This window comes from Chelmon rostratus, chromosome 1 (assembly GCF_017976325.1).
Source record: "Chelmon rostratus isolate fCheRos1 chromosome 1, fCheRos1.pri, whole genome shotgun sequence".
NCBI classification, from domain to species: domain Eukaryota; kingdom Metazoa; phylum Chordata; class Actinopteri; order Chaetodontiformes; family Chaetodontidae; genus Chelmon; species Chelmon rostratus.
In genome coordinates, this window is record NC_055658.1 from 16,879,679 (window position 1) to 16,900,727 (window position 21,049).

General features: G+C 41.8%; 1 protein-coding gene across 2 annotated transcripts in view; it reads left to right on the forward strand.

Annotated features, from left to right (window-relative positions):
* The first annotated feature begins 1,154 nt into the window (after window positions 1–1,154).
* Window positions 1,155–21,049, forward strand: part of myo1ea (myosin IEa) — a 52,187-nt gene continuing 32,292 nt past the window's right edge. For both annotated transcript variants that reach the window (XM_041965660.1, XM_041965579.1), the window contains exons 1-4: window positions 1,155–1,410; window positions 17,726–17,869; window positions 18,951–19,040; window positions 20,616–20,710. In XM_041965660.1, coding sequence (XP_041821594.1) covers window positions 1,408–1,410; window positions 17,726–17,869; window positions 18,951–19,040; window positions 20,616–20,710 — 332 coding nt within the window. In that variant the 5' untranslated portion in view covers window positions 1,155–1,407. The remainder of the gene's footprint in view (window positions 1,411–17,725; window positions 17,870–18,950; window positions 19,041–20,615; window positions 20,711–21,049) is intronic.

Genomic DNA, 21,049 nt, shown 5'->3' on the forward strand with positions numbered 1-21,049 from the left:
TGGTGACAAAACACTGCACCACCGGCATCCCCAAAGCTCTATGAATTATACTTTATTTATCTATTATTCATAGAGTACAATAGCTGCAATATCTTTGCTGGTGTTACTTACAACATCTGTTGCCTTCTGAAAATACAAGCGTAATCACTGTTTTTCTTCCTGTTCAGATCATAAATCCTGGGCAGTTACATTTCATACAAGTGAGCCCTCACCATTTTGTGGCGAGCTGTTCATATTGTTTTTTGATATTCATCTGAGATGTAAAAGTACATCTAAAATATGACAACAGCACGCCCACAACCACACACACATTATGTGTCTCCTGCATGCAGTGGCAGCCTGTTAGACAGGTTACACCCAGAGAGTGGCCCAGCATCATTTCAAGGCGAGCCTCAGTCTGGCTGAAGACTGGTTGTGAGCAGTGCATACCAGTGCCACCCATGCACTTCAAAACAGACCTTCTCAAGGCCTTTGAGCTGCAGTTTTACTTGCGCAAGGAGGGAGCAGGACTGAGTTGCTGTACAGAATTAGGGAATTAATAGATCATCTGAAGTCTCATCGAAGATAAACACTGTTATAAATCAAAGTGACATGAACTGGACATGTACCAGTGATACTGAGACACTGAGTCACTGGGATCCCCCGTCTGTGTGTGAAGCTCAAATAATTATTCCACATGCAGCATGTATAAAGCAAAATATTGTTCTTTCACAAGCGACTACGTAACTCGACAGGTGCTAAAAGACTTAATTTGGCGTGGATGAGTTACATTTGAAAGCACAGGCCGAGAAATACATTTTGATAAAGTCTAATGGATGGTTGCTTTGCACAGGTAAGAAAGAAAAACCTGTATAGCAGCAAAAACTATTAAGGAAAATAGTTTTAATTGAGATTTTACACTGTAGCCTACATTAATGTACTTCAGGATCTAGCGGACAACACAGACAGTGAAAAGAGAGTTCATGTTTAAAACAGCACAAATTGGAGCCTGCTGTTCGGAAGTCCCAAAGCTGCGCATGCGCAGTTTATTCCCTCCAGTACCTAATGAATATTTAAGCGTATGCCTCGTTCAGAGCCCTTTGATTGGACCTGCTGGCTCTGTTTCCTGTTATATGTTTTGGAGCAGCTTTTTGAGGGCACTGCTCCCTCCGTAAACTACCATCCAGCTCTGGTGTGTGAACGCCGCTCCGCTGCTGTCAGTGTCGGACTCTGCAACAATGGACCGAGGACACCGCTGAGGAGCCGCATCCGTGCTCTCAGGAGTTTATCAGGAATATCTTGTGTGAACTTTTGGGATTTTGTCCTCTTGGCTTTAGGTTTTAACAGCTAGAGTTTTTGGAAACAGTGCGAACTTCACTGGATCGAGGCGAAAACGAGAGGAAAGTCTGCGCCTGTTGAAGTCAGAGGATGGTGAGTGATACTTAAACTGGCTCAGATATTTTCACAGTATTTATTGAAAACATCCCAAACAATCCTTTTATTTAACCCACAGACCGTCAACACATCACAGCAGTGCCGCCTTTATGGTCTTGTGGTTGTAAAACAAACAAACAAACAAAAATCCCACAAGTATTATCAATGGTCAACACTATTCCATCTAATGGTCCACGAATTTAACATGTTTTTTTGAGAGCTCTGTTACTTTTATCTTTTCACACTTTCTTCAACCAAAACAAATTATATATATATAAGTATATATAAAAACGAATACGCAACCTAATAAAAACATATTAATTTAGGTGTCATTTAAAAACTTGTTGTTATTTCTTTCACTTTTAATGTACATTTTTTGGCGTTATGCCCATGTTTATCCTCTATCACACAATCACTAAAGGTCACCAGGGTCTACCTCTGTCTCCCTGGCAGTCCCCTCTGACAGTCGTAGATGTTTTATGGGCTGAAGTGAAAGTAATTAGAAAGTACTGACCCAGACCTGTTGATTTGGACTTGTCTGAGTGACACCCAGAGAGATGTAATGTCACTGAAAAACATTAGGTATGTATGTACAGCCCATTCTCTGAAACCGGTTAGTCCTGGATGAAGAGGCAGCCAGTGTCAGGTGGAGTGTGTGTTCTGTATGTGTGCAGCTTGCTCTGTGTGTGTGTGTGTGTGTGTGTGCATGCATTACAGGTTTTCCTGGTTACTAAATGGCATCCCTGCAGCAGACACGCCTAGAGCTAGGTTATGGAGGAGGTTGAGTGGCCTTGACGATGTGTTTTGGCAACAACTCCTCAAGTCACAGTCTTCTGTGATAGAATTCCCACTTCGGCTGTCGGACATAGTAATACAGCTGTAATGCATTTTAGTAGGTGACATTGTGGCTGCTTCCTTGTTATCGGAGACATCACTTTAAACAAAAGGTGTTTGTCTCAAGGAAGCATAATATCCGTCTGTTTTGTGTTTAAATTTGCCTTCAAGAATATAAAGAAAGAGCCTTTGAATGAACAGAATAAGCGAACATCCTTAAAAGTTAAAAGTTACAAACCTCTTGAATAATCCCACGTGTGTGCGGGATGTTTCAGGCATTATGGCATCATCAAACCTGTTGCTTTGTTCACATGCGCACAATGTCCATTTAAAACAGGTAGGACTGAAACCTGTTAGCACTGTGCCATCTCCAGTGTGTATTGAACCTGTAGGTCGGGTTGCCCACAGACAAACCCAAAGGACAAAGGTTACGTAATATGCAGTCAGCATACAGGAACTTTTTACACTTGATCACTTGCACGTACTTGGTTATAGCTGCAATTTTTACTGCAGTATTTTTGTGTACTTGTCTCCTATAGTTGCCTTATTTTTAGAATGAACCGGAGCTGTTTTGTTTTTGGGAAGTAACTTAAATAACAGCAGAAAATACTCTCCAGTGATGACAGAGTTCTGAATGTGATGTTGTTGAGGGATAAAACCTCTAAACTTAAAAGACAAGGAGGGAAGTCTGCTGAAAATGAATAAAAACCTATTGTAGCTTTTGTCTTTACGTATCTGCTCATGTCCAGAGTAGAAAAGAGAGAAAATGGTCTGATTGTCATCCTAACTGGAGTAGCAGACAGCAGCATCGCTCACTGGTTCCTTCTCTGCCAGATGCTGAATAGCAAGTCGGTATGACAGCAGATGGTTTGCATTAGTTTCTCCTACAGGGAGGTGCGTACTGAGTAACCCCCCTCTCCCCTTCATTTCAAAGCTGGCGCTCCATTTTCGAACCCATCACTGCTGTAGAGATTTGCTCAGGAATTCCAGCCCTCTCTCTGAAAACAGGACGAACACCCATTCTGTGGACCTGGCGAACTCGTTAGGCTTGTCGCTGTGGTTCAGCACACTCACACACTCCTCTTGATCAGTTCCATACGTCTTTGTTACAAAGCTGCAACTCTGTTTTCACTGCTTTGCTGTTTGTGCCGATGGACTTCATGAGTGTTGACTTGTTCTGCTGTTGCGCTCGCTGTAAATCATTCTGGATAAGAGACACATATGAATGGCATGCTGTAAATTCAAGCTGCCAACTACCATCGAGTTTGAGAGCTTTTTTCACTTTGTATGTGTGAGTCTGCACTTCAGTCAGATCTGGTTTTACTTCTTTTTGCAAGTGTAGTTTTTTCGTTTTCAATGGAAATGCAACATGTCCATTAGTTTTATCATTCAGTCTTCAAATTTATTGTGAGCAGTTGTGCTAAAATGTTTAGATTTTGTTGAAAAATGTTAATCCAGTGACAAATTCTTCATAGTCTTATTCTGTAGCGATGGACTCCACAGTCGCTGTAAGTTACCCCATCACTTACCTCGTGCTCTTAATTGGCCAAAATATCTCGTTTTTCTTAAAACTCAGGCATGGAGCAGTTTTTTTTTTTATTCTTATTAAGACCCCTCTGTACACATAATGTCTGGATTGCTGGCATGTTCGTTGTTGTTGCAGTCATTCCTTCATTTGTTTATTGATGTACAGCAACTGTCAGCTCAGTAGGTGTTGTCACTTACAACAAAAGCATATTTTTATGGTCATGTCTCATCAGTGAGTTGGCCGGTGGTGGCGTTTGGGCCTCTAGTGTCCTGTGATTGTGAAACGTGATATTCTGAACCCTGTGAGTTGTGAGGTGAGGAACACACAGTGGTTTTCTCTCCTTGTCACTCAGGTTGTTGACTGTGCCCCCTGAGCGGTGTGTGCTCCCCCGCCTGTGGCCAAGACTACTATGTGGCTGCACAGTTTGGCTCCGTATGTGTGTCTCAGCCCTGTTTATAAAATGACCACCCACCAGGGAAGCCTAGCAGCACCCTTCACTCTATCGTCACTCTGCTGCAGCTCTGCAGGCTCACCCACCATGTTTTCACTGTTGATGATGAGGAGAGGATGCATCTACTTCAGATGATCAGAGGTCATTGACAGATCAACTGAACAGAGTGCTGTGTGATGCATTTTCTCAGAGAGTCACTGGGCTTGTTCTTCTCGCGCGGTGTAGATGTGTAAATGTGATCAGCTGATGTGACGACAGAAATCACATTTTGGACGTTCTGGTCAGTTGTTCCACCACTTTGATCCAAACTGAAATATCTCAAGAACTGTCGGATTGCCATGAAGTTTGGTGCAGATATTCATGGTGATACTGACTGTCATGATCCCCTGAGTTTTCCTCTAGGGCCACCGTTATGCTGACATCTGTGGTTTGAGTAAAATGTCTCAACAACTATTGGATGGCTTGCCATTAAATTTGCTGCATACTTTTGTATCCGCTTCAGGATCAATTGTAATAGCCTCACTTTCATTCTTCTGCCATAACCAGGTCAAAATTTTAATGACTCCATTACCCATCATATTCCCATTAGCTTTAGCATTAGCTCAATTCACCATGTCAGAATTTGAAATTGAAATGTGTGGTTCCATTAAGAACACACCTGTGTCTGTAGGGCTTGTGTTTACTCGCGGTCGAGCAGGCAAACATCATAGCGGTAGGAGTGAAGCCTGCCTTCCAGCGGATGGAAATGTTTGATAAGAGCTAATGAATTATGTTTGCCGTCTTAGTGTTTGTGCTAAACGTCATTATTCCAAATATTGTGCTCAGCTGTTATTAGCTGTATTCTTTCAAACTCAGTGCCCGAACAGGCCGCTTCTCTTTTCTTTTCACCAGGTGATAAAGTAAAGTATCCATTAACTTTGTTATAAATGCTCTTATCTATGTCAACATGATTCTGTACACACTGCTCGATGCAACGTCCTTCCTTATTCTTAGATCATCAGCCAAGCAGTGTCCTGTTATAGCCGCCTATTTGCATGTGTGACTTCCCTCATCGTGGACAGGGAACAAGGTCACACTCTTGCAGCTGTGCGCCGGTTATCTTCTCTGATAGCTTCCCATCGTCACATCCCAGCCAGTGTTCGGCCTCTGAGTCAGTGGCGGCCCTGTTACTCTGTCCACTGGAGACCTCATTTGTCTTTACGTTGTCAGTCGCAGCAGGTTTGGCCTGTAGGTTGCCATGGTTTAAGCTTACTCTCTCACAGAGACTCTGTACTCGCACAGGGAAATAAAATGTCAGTCATATCATAAAGAAAAGATGCTAATTTCATGGTTGAGTTTATGTAATGGGGACATGAGTCAAAATGGGATGCCATCTTTGGTTTTGATTCTTTTCAAAATCAGTTAAAAAAGAGGCCTTTATTCATCCAAGGGCGGTTGTAAGGTGTTGAAATGAATATCTCACAGTGATCCACAAAATCTCAAATTGTACGTGCATATTTTTGCCAGAAACCATGTGGGAAAAAGTCACAGAAGGGTAGACAGTGATCAATGGAGAGAACTGAGTCAAAGCTTTTAAAAGGACTGTCAGCTGTTGCGTTTCTCTACAAAGACATGAACTAACTGACTGGAAACAAAGTCAAAATTAGATGGTTTGAATTAGTTGTCCTTTTTGGCCCATGTCCCACGGCAGGGCTGAGTCAGTGCATTTCTAACTGTGGAATCACGCAGTGAGTGGCGTGTCAGTATCGTATCCTCTTGAACTTGAGGTTATATTCATCCACAAACACTAGATTTACAGCTAAACATGATACCCTAAGAGCATGAAATAAGATTCATGGATGGGACATGGTCTTTTTCCTCAGACTATCATATTTAGCAACTGGCTGGCTACTCCATTTTAGTCAGTAGCAAAGTTATCAAAGATAATGTTTTTACGCAGTCACTTTTATTCTCCATGCAGAGTTACAAATACTACATTGCTAATAGGCCAAAACAAATATTGACTTGGATCAGCGTTGAGTTTGGCTGCTTTTGACATTTTGGCTGATTCCAGACATTCATGAGTGAAGTGGATGTTTGCAGCAGCAAGGGTCAAAATACGATCAATACAAGCAAACTGAACCGTCTGGTTCTCGGACCCTTTGGCTCATAAATTTCATCCTCACGTGCATTCCAACTGGCAAGTATGTGTCATGCAACGGGACAATCACCAGCTCCTTTTTGACATTGAAAACAGTAAAAAGACAATATATTCAATGTTTGACCCCATCAGCTTCATTGATTTTTGTAAATATCTGCTTATTCTGAATTTGATGCAGCAACACGTTTAAAAAAAGTTGGGACAGGAGCAACAAAAGACTGAAAGTTGTGGAACGCTCCAAAAACACCTGTTTGGATCATTCCACAGGTAAACAGGTTGATTGGCAACAGGTGATAGTATCATGATTGGGTATAAAAGAGCATCCTGGAAAGGCTCAGTGGTTCACAAGCGAGGATGGAACGAGGTTTACCACTTTGTGAACATATGATTGTCTAAAAGATCTTACTACATGGGCTTTTCACTTATGTTTGTTAAATTTGCGTTGTAGCAAGGAACCCCTCTGATTGGCTTTTCCTTTTGTGCACTCAGAAAGCTTGTTTTTGTTCATAACAGACAGACAAATTACTGACATGAAGCAAAGGAAGCAAATCAAGCTGACGTCAAACTCTGATGCACTTTTTGTTTTAAGTCACCACCTGTAATTTCATATCAAAGTAGACAGCTGACTTTCTTTAGTTACTCCTAATGAACACATCTGTAAGCTCACCGCTCTGTTCTTTTGCATATTTTTGTTTAACACTTTTAGCACTCCTCTTTAATTAGGGCAGTTGCAGTACGCAGCACCAACCAGTGCTAGCTGGTGCTCCGTTCACCACATACTGGGAAGCAGCTCAGTGATTTTTATTGCTGTGAGTGCGTGAATTTAACAGCTGAGTCATTCTTTTAGCTGCATTATTACTGTGTTCCTTGGTGGGGTTGATAAGGTAATTAAATGTCCTATTCATCAAATGCATGCACCACGCCCTGGCACCAGTGAACCTGCTGTAGGAAACGCTAACGCACTTGTCGTCACAGCTCTAAATGTGCAGGTCTTGTCTTATCATTGCATGTTTGGTCTCTTTGTTCGAGCCTCCTATAGCTTTTAAACAAACCAAACACTCTCAGGAGAACACGTGTTGTTTAATGAAACCCAGTAGTGTTGGGAAGATGAATTCTCCTCTTAGGTTAAAGCACAGGGCTGACCCTGTCGGACCCTGAGCGACATTTTTCACAGTAACGTGAAGCACCTTTGAACAACTTCAGCACTGTAGTCAAGACTCAAACAGCTCTGCACACAGAACGAGAATTCCTATAATTTGGTGTGAGATTTACTGTACCTCTGAGTCCAGGAGGTCTGTTTCTAGTTTATCTGTTTTTAATAGAGATATTAGATTTGCATAGAAACAGAAGCAGGACTTCTGTTCTGGGATACAACCGCTCTGAATTAGCTGGAAACTCTTTTGGAGACTTAAACTTTATCCATTTGCTTCTCTCCCAGCAGCTGTTTGATAAAGTGAGCTGCTGCTGTGGCTTCTGTCCGTGGTGCATTATAAGATGCTGGAGGCATGACTGTGTAGTCACAAGCTGGGCTATAGACAGTATCAAAGCCATCTTTGGTTAATCACAAACAACCAACTTTAAAAAAGTTTTTTTCGTCAAAACTCGCATTTGATGATTCCTCGATTCTCCCTTTACCTTCTATGAAGTGATGGATGCATTCAAATAATTCATGTTTTGCAGGAAACACAGACAGCGCTTCCATGTCTGGTGGCATTTGACCAAACCAACTACTGCTTTGTTGTTAAACATGATTCACTCTGTCAAGCTTCTCCTCCCTCTTCAGTGTCAGATTAAAAGAGCGTACAGTTTGTGCCTGACATGTACTTGCGTGTATTCAGTTGCTACTTGGGAAGACGCTGGTTTGGCTTTCATTGATTGAAACTTGAGATCCTGCTGTGGCACATGGCATGGCTATGAATGAGTTTCCACTGCAGATGGTTTGTTTACATTCAACCACTACTGAGGCTGCTTTAAAAAGAAAACGCAACTCTTTGTGACGTGTTTCTTGTCTTGGATTTCAGCTGCATTCCACCCAAAACCATATGGTCTTTGATATTATATTTTATTAGCAGCCTTGTTGCTGTTGTCATCTGTTTAAGAGACCAGTTCAAATTGAGACGTTTAAAAAGAGCAGCTCTCAAGTTTCCACGGTTTTACTACACTCAGATAACGGAAAGTGCTGCACTGTAAAGCTGAAGCTTTGTGTAGTTCAGTGTGAGATGTGTTAGGAGTCATCCAGGATCAGTTTACACGTGATCATTGTGTCCTCTTTCTCTGCTCAGCCCTGCCCTGCAGGCTCAGTATTAGAATATCATCACAACCAGTCAGTGCTCATGTTACCAAATCCCACAATAATATATTTCTTTTCATTATTTCCTTGTATGTGACTTCAAGCGGCTCAGTTCCATAAGAGTATGAGAAATCTAGACATGCAAACAGAGAATGGGCCTTGTTGGTCTGCATTATTTATACTTTTGTCCCAATTACATGCAAGTGGCTGCTGTCACAGTTCTCAAGTGCAAAGATGTGCAAAAATAAGCTTGTTCAATATTACTCACGAGGCATCATTTTCAGTGAGTTGGCTATAAGCCTTTGCAGTGATAGGAAGTTATTGATTGCAGTTTATGACGATAACTGCCAGGTCAGAGCTGTTTTGCTTGACAAGAGCAAAGTCTGGCGAGTCTTGGCTTGGATCGCTGCAGCGGCTGCTTCACTGACCTGCTGTTTATTTGGAAGTGACTCAGGTGAGGCCTCTGGCATTATGGCTGTATTTTTTAATTTCTTTTTTACAGTTGAAAGAGAATGCCATCCATTATAAAACTTTGCATGTTGATATTTTTGTGAGCCAATCAATGTGTGTACATTTTTACCACTCATTCCTTAAGTTAGCAGTCTGAGTATGTACACCTGAATCTGTGCTGTCAAATCTGGGGCCTCTCAGACAGTCAGTGGCTCACTGGCTATGGAACCATGAGGTGACATGTTTAGTTAAAATTGAAGTTTATATTCTAGTTATGCTAAAAGCTTTGGTCTAAGAAAGCACACCATATGGCTTCAGTAAATTTCTCCATTGTGAGATTAATAAAGTTTTATCTTATCTAATAAAGTCTTATCTTCATAAAGTTAGAGCCTGGTGCATTATCAACTGGGCAATGCTGGATTTTATATCCCAGTGACGTATTTAAAGCTCAGATTCTACAGGAGCTCTCAGGGAGGAAGTAGTAATGCTAGCTAGTAGAATAATGTCAATATTGAAACTGGGTGGAATTTCCCTTTTTAAAGGGTGTTTTAGCATTTAAAAAAGAAAGCTGGTTGAGTCACCATTTGGCCACACCAAATGTCACAGCAGATGTTGGCCTTGGACAGATTTGCTTGAATCTGCAATTATCAGTCATTTGCAATACAATGAAATATCAATTATTTTTTTTTTCTGGGGACATTTTTCATTCTGCATTACACAGAAAAATTCAGCGATGCTGTCAAGAATAATAAGTGTTACAGTGATATGTTTAAAAAGAGAGGCAGTGGGTCCTCAGAGTTTTATATTTCAGGCTGCAGGCTACATATATTACATACAGAACAGATCTTGAAGACTTCTCTCCTCAGTCTGTTGGCAGGTGAAGCAACAGGTTGTTTTCTCTCTCCGCCTTCTGTATGGTGTCGGGCCAAATGTGACAAAACATGGATTTGCTTGTACAAACAGCTTTAGTCATCAAGCTTCAATTTGTCTTTGACTTGGATTTAACCTCGATGGGTAACATTCAAAGTTGAATCTTGCGGGTGTGTCGTGCACTTTCGGCGCTGTTTTGTCCATTTTTAACACAATTACATGCCACAAATATCCAACCTAAAAATGTCAATTGTGGAGGGATGTGGCCCAAATGAAAGTCTACACACATGCAATTACAATTCATGAGTGTATAGAAATATATATATTTTCCATCTTTAGTGTGGCCTCATCATTTATCAACAGTTTCAGTTCAGAGAGAGCTGTGCAGCAACAGTTTTCTGCTCTGTGTAATTCAGAGTGCATTTACTCTTTAATCAAGCTCCAGCCTAATTTGGAGTTTTCAGCATCACTTCACTACAGGAAGATGCTAAGATGCTAGTGTGTGTGTGTGTGTGTGTGTGTGTGTGTGTGTGTGTGTGTGTGTGTGTGCGTGTGTGCGTGCGTGTGTGTGTGCGTGTGCGTGTGCGTGTGTGTGTGTAGGTCTCAGTGTGACTTTCATGTGCATCCCATTCCTCAGAAGTTGAGACTGGATCAGAGTGTCTTTACACTGTGGGTCATTGCTCCACTGACACCCCCCCCCCCCCCCCCACACACACACACACACACACACTCGTCATTGTTTATGTTACCCCTCTCCCTTGGAAATGCAACTATCTCAGTCAGCACTTTAATCTGCATCTGGTCTGATTACACACAGTGAGTGATCTTGGACAAAGTGCAAATCCAAGCAGCAGAGACCAGGTGGAAACACTGTTTAGAGGGTGATACCTCCTCGAGCTCTATTTAGTTTAGATCGAGCCAGATGTGTTTTGGATTCCAACAAGGAGTGTGTGTGTTTGTGTGTGTGTGAAAATCAGTCAAAATCAACCCACACATTTCTGGTGTGAGTGTGTGTTGGAGCTATTTCCTGACTTCTTTTGGCGCGGTTCAGGAGTGGATGGTCTTGGTAGCAATTACAGCCCTTCGGGATGTTGAATTAGTGTCCAGTAGTAGTACTAGACAAGAAGAGTGACTCATGACATAAATATGCCATGTTTACTGTTTGATTGGTGTTCAGTGGTTTTGTAGGTTTCAATTGCAATAGATACAACATGGTTGTGATAACACAGTCGCGAGCAGGGCTTGTTTTGAACTCCTCGTTGGTGCGTTCAAGGAAGCTCAAAAATCTGATGATTAGAGATCACTGCAATTACTCACAGAGTTTTAGGAATGTTGGAGAAGCAAAGGCAGGGAGACAAACAAAAAGTGAAGAGGAACATTTTGAAAATGATATTGCTAATCAGTTTGTCTTGCATTAAAAGGTTCATTATTCTCAGGTTCGAGGACATAGTTTCCCAGAAATGTTTGAACCTGTAAGCGAGGATAAGCTCACAGCTATGACACTATTAGTGTGTCACAATCATGTAACTTTGTCAAATAACACTGAGTCAGTGAACATACTATCACAAGCTAGTTTGAAGTCTCTGTACATTGATTTTCATATTAAATTCAATCAATCGTAAATCAAAAAACGTGTGGTATTCTTATGTAAAGAACCCCTGGTCTGGCGCCTGAAGCCTGACTGTTCGCCAACACTCATCAGGGAATACCTGTGATGTTCTACAGTTGTCATCTTTCAACTGGCTCAGATCTCGTCGAGCTTATCATATCACGGCAGATGTCCCTAATGGAAATAGAAATGATCAGGTGACAAACCAGTCACAACTGAAGGCCAAATCAATCATTTTTATACTCTGCAATTCAGAGATATAATCACATAGTAAATAGAAGTGTAATGAAAAATCAACTTAGCGTGTGTTTAACAGAAATATGGACCCAGTCTTCTCTTCTTAATAAAGACTTATTACTATCATTATTGTAAAAGTGTTAGTTTCTGTCATAATAAGACGTGTTAATCATGTTGGAACTGATGGCAGATTCAGAGTCTGGTGTTTTTAACTTTGATGGCGAGGTGACCCTTTTGTCTCCACAGATTGGCTTGTCAGTGATAAAAATGCTTTATACTCTGCAAAACCTTACAATAAACATGTGAAAAACGTGGGTATTAATGAGAGCATTAACAAAATCCTCTGCTTAGCAAAACAAAACAAAAAACAAAATGAATTTCGCAGCACCGAGAGTCCCTTTGGAAACTGTTTGGGCTTGTTCGCCGTGACTGCAGTGATCCTTAATTCGTGCTTTGATTTGTGACACATGTTTACCAAATTAGATTACCCGGGTCTTTGTTCTTGGCTTTTTCACCAGCAGCCTTTTCATCAAGCAGTCGGATTATTCTGTGCCCTGCGTCCGAAGCCATCTCTAAACAAGAGAATCCTCTTTTCTTTGGCCGCCAGTTGCTCTTAAACTCTTCTGAAGGAAAGTGGAGACGAAGTCTGAGATTTAAAGAGCTCAAACTTGAGATGCTGTCTAATTTGGCTGCAAAAAGAAATAACAGTAAAAAACTGCTATACAGGCATGAGTGTTTTGGACAAATGATGTGTGTGTAAGGTCTGACTATGATAGGAACATATTTTAGGAGCATGACATTTTAAGGCAGCATTGTCTTTGGAAATCAGGTCAAGGAAGCTGGTACACGGTGGCGACGCTAATCTAACACATGAGGGTTTATCAGACATGGGGTCCCTCTGTTCCAGGCCAAAGTCAAAGTCACAGCCACTGATAGTGGCTTACAGTCGCACTAAGTACATGACCTATGGTGCTAGTCTGCCCTGTAGTGTTCTTGAAGCTAGATTTAGCTTCAGAGGCTCCAACTAGCACATGATGACAACCAGCAGGCTCAGTGTGGTTCTGTACAGAAACTCAACCAGTATGATTGGACCAGTATTCGATTCACCTTCACCTCACGTGCTCAGCTTGCACATATTTGTCCTCAGTCCTTTGCTCCAGTCGAAACTGTGCGATTTCTCCAGACTTTTGCTGCAGAGTGATTAACGACTTTAGCCGCTTCTTATTTTTAGAAGCGAGGAATTCGTTCTCATGGCTTTTATCCAGATTTTGCCTCAGAGGGCAGAGTCTTCTAGCACATGGCGGACTGCGTGTCAGATCCTGGTGTGGAAAAGGAGAACGGCGCAGAAGGGAGAAATGAGGGGAAAAGTGCCGCTTATGATACTGAATCAAACCCAGCCATTTCCTGTACCCTGAGCCAGAGCTGCTCAGCACTCTCCATATATGGTAATGGTATTTGCATGAAGGGAAACCCTGGGCTTATGGATCAGGGACTGGTATTGAAATTCCTCTGTATTAACTTCTGGGAAAAGGTCTGGTCCTATAGTTCGGTTTCGGTTGATCTGATTATTTTTGATTCTCAGTGGGAAAACTAACCAAGTCAAACTGTCTTCTCCGGTTATTATACTTCCATTAATAAGTTGTTGTGATATCTGTCAGAATGTCACATATTTAGATCAAACTGCTTCTAAACACAATACGTGAGTGATGTCAGATGCTCGGCTTTTCATGAGACTGTGTGTTGCAGTGCTCCTGAGGAGGTCTGTGGTTCCATGGTGATGGCGTTGTTATGGTCACCATAGACTCGAGATGTGCCAGATGTCCCCTGTGTGTGTGTGTGTGTATGTGTGTGTGTGTGTAACGTCTCCACTACAAGCTGTAACTCAGTGGGATTTATTGTTAGAAAATCCTTAAAATTCAACATGTGAGAACATGTCAGACAATCTGCAGTATCAGAAAATGTTTTACAATCAATTTTCATTTTGTCTGGTTGCATATAAAATGAAATTTGTTGGTTCTTTGTTGTAACCAATGACACACATACTTCATGTACTTAGGCGCTTCTTTGTGAGGAATCCTCCCTGCTGCCATCAGGTATCAATTGACTGCTACTATTGTGGCAATCTGGCAAATTGGCATGAGGTGTTGTTATGCTTAATGCACAGTATGTGTGTTTTTCTGCCTAAACAAATATGCCCAATTCCATTGACATTGGCATTCAAAAAGTGGTTTTAGAATTGGTGTTAAAAAATGAAATGCAGGTGATTGTGAGCAGGCAATAACTCACAGAGTTTAAGTACAGTGTCAGCAGAAAATCCAGGAAAACATTTAGGAAAAGGCTAATGTCAAATGCCAGATTCATAAAAGGTCTGGATTGAAACTTCTAGAGCAGTTTGGATTTGATAGCATCATTAGTTACTGGTTCAAAACCCAGTACGGAAGAGAAATCTTTGTCGGGGAACTGACCCTCCGCCCCAGCAACCCGACTACACTCTCTTGAGCACGGCGACCCTCGGCCCCTGGCTGCTCTGGTGCTGCTCGGCAGCCAGCAGCAGAGGAGTGTTGTAGTTTCAGGCACCTCCCAGACGTCTTTGTGTGCATGTGTGCGGCCCTCCTTCCCTGTGAAGTTACTCCCTTAGTGCACTGCTATAAGTGAGAACATTTTCTTAGTCCTCTTGCCTCATTAAAGAAGGCCTGAATCAAAACAGTTGAAGCAAGCCTGAGAATATTTGACGTTTGCCTCCTACATCTCCAGCTTATTACCTCTCCCTTCTTGAATCTGCACACTTTCATTCCAGACATAGCGGAGAGAGGTTAAATATAGCATGTTCAATTGTTTTCACTTTGTGGTTGGGCCGGCGTGCACTTTTAATGTCTGCTTCTCACCTGTCAAAGTACTGCTTTTAATACGTAGGTGGCAGGGAAAGGATAGCTATTAATTGCCTGAATAAAGAGAACATTTGAGTTTATGAGGGTTAGAACAGTGAATACAGGGCTCTGGATAGTATTGAGAGGCAAAGTAAATTCAAATAAACACAGATCTATGAATCTATTGTTGGTGGAAATGTTTCTGTATATCCAAAGTAGACTTTTCTTGCATGGTAGAGCTTGAAAACACAGGGAAGTTTGGAGGTGGCTCAATGTCAATATCCACAATTTTCAGTCCTAACACTTTACGTATAGCCTGAAACTCTCTTGCTACACTTGATACTTGCCTAATATATGTTGTTCTTCTGTGTCTCCACATTGTAATTCTGCTACCTCTACTTCTGCCTGCTGTCCAGAAAACACACCTACTGACTGTCTGCTCATCCTGAGAGAGGGATTTCTATTCTTGACATTTCTCCCATTTGACCTTTTTTAGGGGGCCTTTCCATATCCGAATCAAGGGTCTTAATTGTCCTAACCTTCACAGATTCTAGAGCCCACTCTCCACAAAACACTACACGATGCAGGGAGTGTTCACTTACAATATGTTTGTGTGTTTTTTGCCTGTTTCTCTTTGTGTCTCCCTTCTGCACAACATGACTTCATTCCTTAAACTCCTATCAGATGTTGAGATTCGTCCCCTCTCCCCTCATTGTAAGGAGGTGTTTTTGTCCCTGAGAGTGACGTCCCTGTGTCATCGTTGCTAAGGAAGGAAGGAAGTCAGCATCTCCTGCACCTAAAAAGCAGTAAAACATGTTAATGGTTGTGATCTGGAGAATTAATCAACCTATAATTTGCTGCTTCCCTCCTGAGGGAAAATACCCAGTGAATTAGGCTGAAAAGCTGTTAACATTCCTCGCCACCTCCCAGGCTATGACCGAGTCTGTAAAGTGGTTTTAATTTTGCTGTTGTAAAAAATAAAGTCACCCTGGAGGATATTAAAAGCTTGCTGGCCCTCCCCCTCGGCCAAGTCATTTAGAGTTAATTACTAAATGCAAAATGACTTTCCACTGGTTTATTTCGTATTGTTCTGTTACTTTGTGGTGTTTGATATTACCAGGGGGTTTTGCCCTTTGCTGTTTTTGTGTTATCTCGTTAATATCTGTGAGAGAAACTTATTGTTTTTTCAGTCAGTGTTTGGTGTTTGTAGAGTGATCGTTTCCACTGGACTGATATTTATGTTAGTGTTCAGTGGAAGTTCAGGCTATTGTCTTTGCATATACTGTATGTTCTTGCATTCTTTGATATTATATGTACTGTTTAATACTGAAATCAGACTCCACCACTTCTGCAAGTCGAAACAGTAGGAAACCAGAAAACACTGTAGGTTCAAAGTTCAGTCTTGACGTAGGGAACGGCAGTTGAGTAAACAGCTTCTGAACGTATCACATGATCAGCAAATGGACTGACCCCATTTCTCACAGAACTGCAAATGTTCCACATGGACGTTTTCTGTGCACTTCAAGGTCTTCTTCTATGTCTTGGCTTAAAAGCTGAAATCCAGTCTTGCGCTTGGAGACAGCAGTTGAGTAAACAATTATGTCACAAACTCCATTTACTAGCTGAGTAGTAGTGGTACTTATATTATTATATTACTTATTATATTACTTATATTATTCTGACTTGAGGCTGCAGCTACTTAACGGATCTGGTTTTGAAATTGCTTACTGGGCTGAATTTGAGTTATAAACCTTTTTTTTTTTAACCAGCATGTTAAGAAATTAAATATCTGCATTTCCATGACAACTGGCCTCCATCTGCTAATGAAGGTCCTGCGATATAATGGAAAGCTCAAGAACAGCCACTTAAATGGTACCGGTGTGATGTTTTCTCAGCAGAATACAGTTGCTTTTTTTTTTTTTTTGATATAAAATATCCTTTAAGTTCTCATAAAGATGCATGAAAACCATAATTGCCTTTATTTAAGAATAAGTGAGACTGCCGTGCTAGCTGCTCTGTGAGGCTGCGCTATGTAGCTAACATCAACATGCTAACATGCTCACAATGAGGATGTTGGCAAGGTGTAATGTTTACCACATACATCTTAGTTCAATGTGTAGCTGTGTAGCATAGATATCTGAACCAAATGTCAGAGGACCAGCATCTGCAGGGTTCATCCTCTGTGCACCATGAACAGATGTGCAAAGTTTCATGCTAATCCATCCGTTGTTGTTGAGATGGACCAAAGAAGTGGACTGACTGACTGACACTGCCATCCAAAGAGATAAATGAATAAATATGTTTTTATTAGAATATTATGTCTATGGTTCTGCATAAAGTACAGTATCTTGCTGTTGAAGTGTGACTGAATGAATGGCTTTTTTTGCCCTGACTGGTATTGTTTAGATTGCCACTCTGCTCCTTCCTCTCGATCCCACACATCCTCACGAAAGAGGGAGGAGGCGAAGAGTTAACTTGTGTGTTGACTAATGCTCTGGACGCTCTCTGTGGCTTTGAGTGGTTCTCCATCCAGGAGAAAGAGACTCACAGCACATTGTGACCCTCGTCCACAGTAGCCAGACAACACTGACTCATAGCGCATGATGGATGACCTCAGTTCTCCGGAGACTCACTCAGCTAAAACAAAAACAGGAATGCAGGGAGAAACCAGATCGTTAGGATGTGGATAAAAGTTGGGTCAGAGCATCTTTGACACTTGGACAAATAGCACCAAGCGCTTCTGGAAGTCTGACTGAGCACTATTGCAAAGTAAACACGGCTCATCGTGCTGCTGGGATCAGAAAATGTGCGCGCTTAGACTTTTCCTTGCGGTAGTAATGACCACGTTCCTTTTCGGTTTTCATTTTGTCCGATTATCCCAACAGTGTGATTAAAACCGCGCTACCTCAGCCTCTGAGCGTGCTTTCATTCATGTAAGCAGTGCGTCTTTGTCACCTTGATGTCAGACTCTCGATTAGTCCACACCATCTCATTGTGTCCTTTTGATTGAGCTAACAATTGTTTGTTTTGTTGCAGGGGAGCCGGGGGCACTACCGGTACCACTGGCAGAGCCACAATGTCAAGCACAGCGGAGTGGATGACATGGTGCTGCTCAGCAAGATCAATGAGGACGCCATCGTGGACAACCTCAAGAAGAGATACATGGATGACTACATCTTTGTATCCTTTCGCTCACAATTGCAGGTCACACCCCGGCGACAAATAGCTGAACCCCGTCTCATCCCTGCTTTTCCCAGAATAGCTGAATGGTCATTCACAGCGTCACTGAAGCAGTGAGTAATAGCTCAGTGTCGGGAGGTAACGCCTTCCTACTGAGGCTCCGCCGTGTGCAGGGGGCAAAGGGCCGCTCTGTGCAGACCTCCACCCAAACCTCTAACTGTGCCTTCACAAAAGTCTTTGCTCTATCTCACGGTGGTGCAAAATGTGAACAAAACAGTGTGAGAAATAGCAGATTGCGTAATGGTGAAATCTACAGTCTTTTTGAACCTATCTCTGCTATGTTTTTTATTTAAAATGGTGCGCTGGGAGCTCTCATTTTTATACGGTACATCACACAAATGCCAGGTTTAGGTTTTCTAGTCCAGCTGTGGCCACACACACACACACATGCGCACACACAAGCTGTTCATGACGTGAAATGAGTCGATGAATGAATGAATAACCCCCTTTGAAAAGCGATGCTGAGCGTTCACAAAGCAGCTCATTACATAAACTTCATCCACGCTCTGGCGGTACTCAGGATTATGAAGTTTAGTACATGCTGGCAGTTTTCAGCCCGACATCTCTGAGTCAGGCCTTTGATTTGGGTCAATAAATAGCCGTAACTGTGAGGTGTCTTTGCCAAGGCTGCGGGTCACTGTAGGCCACCCACAATAGCAGCTTTATTTGCCTTGAGCGGCGTTTTGGCTTCGGGGCATAAAACCTCACAGTGTTACATGGTCGGTCTATTCTCTGTCATTTGTAAGCTTTGGATACTTATTTAGCCTCAGCCCTGATCACCAAATACTCCACTGCTGCACTGTTGCACTTTTGACGTCATGGGAGCCTCGGTTTAACTAATTTCCTTCCTGTACGGTTTTATAATCTCTGTGTAAAAATGTAATTTAGATGTTTTGAAACAACAATGAGTTTATATACAACTTTTGCACTCCCAAAAAGAGGGTATTTGTATTTAGTTTTATTTGTTTTTTGCTGTTTTGTTTGACTTCACTGTATGATCTTTAATATAAAACCTCATCAGACATACATTGGGCCTGTGCTCATCTCCGTCAACCCTTTCAAGCAGATGCCGTACTTTGGGGAAAAAGAAGTTGAGATGTATCAGGGCGCAGTAAGTATGATACTATATGAACTATGAACACGTTTTAATGGCTTCTGTTCTCTGGAACAGTCAAACCGGAAAACTTACTCCCATACTGTAAGAGTACTGTTGTACCGGGGGGTTTAAGATGGCAGCCGTCTGAAGGACAAAGACTTTGAAATGAGTTGGGTTAGCTGCAGTGTGAACTTTCCAGCGGGCTGGCACAGATGTTGCTGTCAGAAACTCGACTCTGAATGAGAAGGCTTGGCAGTACCTTCACAGAACAGCCTGTTCGAGTCTGCCTCCTCTCTTGGCCGGCCTGCTGAGAGTGGGCTTGTCTCCTTAAGCCAGGAACACACTGAAAGACTTTTCAAATCCTAACTGACTGTGAAAACACTCTGCATCACTCATGCCAAATTTAACAGTCTGGCAGACTATAGTTGAACATAAGTGCACTGGGTTCAGATTTGCATAGTGTAATCAGCTGAAACTACAAGGGAAAGTTCAAAAGTGTTTCAAACAATCGCAAAGGCGCTGACTTGTTTGCTCAGTTGCAGGGCAGCACATTTACTGGAAGTGGTAAACTGTCTAATTTTGTGCAAATCAGTGCAGACTTTTTACAGTTTTTGAAATCAGTCAGTCTGGCCAAAGTGGGGTTAATACATAAATTATTCTATGTTTTTTATTGTCAACAAATCCAATGAAAGACCAAAAACTAAACATGTGTTGATCTCATAGACTGTATAAAACATTGACCCACAGGTTTATGAAGAGCCACTGTGACGCTGGGGGACAGGGGCTCAGGCCATCACATATTCATGCATAACTTTAAGAGTTAATATAATTTATACGAGTGAATTATATAAAAAATTGCACCTTGTCATGGATGGGCAAATTAGCTATAGAGACCAAATTCATTTTTTGTATCCGGCTGTAAACATGTTTATTTCTGCTGTGAAGTTGTGCATTTTAATAGGGAGGTCTGTGGGGATTGACTCACTTTTGGAGCCAGCCTCAAGTGGGCAGTCGAGGAACTGCACTTCCACATTGACTTCATTTTTGAGCCTTGGAGGTTGCTGCTTGGTTAATGCATTCCCCAATACTTTACAACTTTCCTACCTGTCTCAGTAATTTCCTAAGATGGGAAATGGGGGGAAGACAGATGGGAACTGTTTCTGTAGTTTCTGGCAAACGTTACTCAAGCAGGAGGAGCTAGTGCATTTGTTGCGACTATTTTATGCAGTGGATTAATACAGATTTGGTGATATAGAGAGTATTTACAGCGGCAGGATTCTGTATGAGGGACTGAGTCAAAGTTAACTACAGTGCTCATAGCTATCATCATGCAGGAATATATACCACCCATTTATTCAGCTTTGTCTACACAGGCAATAACTGTTCATAAAATATAATCAATCTATTGTTGGTTTTTGTCTTTTTTATGAGATTTGCTGACAATAAGAAAACTATAGAATAACACCAGATGCATCCTTTAATGTGTTCCTGGCTTTACTTTTGGATTAACAACCTCTACAAGGTTTCATCTTATTATTACGTAAACTGATTGACCATTGATTTTAATTTAATTATTTTGTCAACTCTCAGGCTCAGTATGAGAACCCTCCTCACATCTACGCTCTGGCAGATAACATGTACAGAAACATGATGATTGACAGTGAAAACCAGTGTGTCATCATCAGGTAAGAATCACAGATCATTTTCCGCTTTGTTTACACATCATGAACTAATGGCATGTGACAACCAAAGAGACAGCATTTTATTATATTCTCTATTTAATGTGACAGCTCTTTAAGTGACTGCAGTGGTCCTTTTGTGACTCAGCTCTTCTGTCATTGAGTCAAATGTGCAGGATGGGAGAGAGTGAGACACAAAGGCGGGAGATAGCAATCTGTACAATGTGATCTGTGAGATGTTAGTTCGAGGCTGCAGGTCAAGATAATGGCTGGGAGGGGAAGAGAACAGGTTCCACCACATCATTTGGTACAGCTGATCGGCCGAGAGTGACGTGTTCCCGTCGT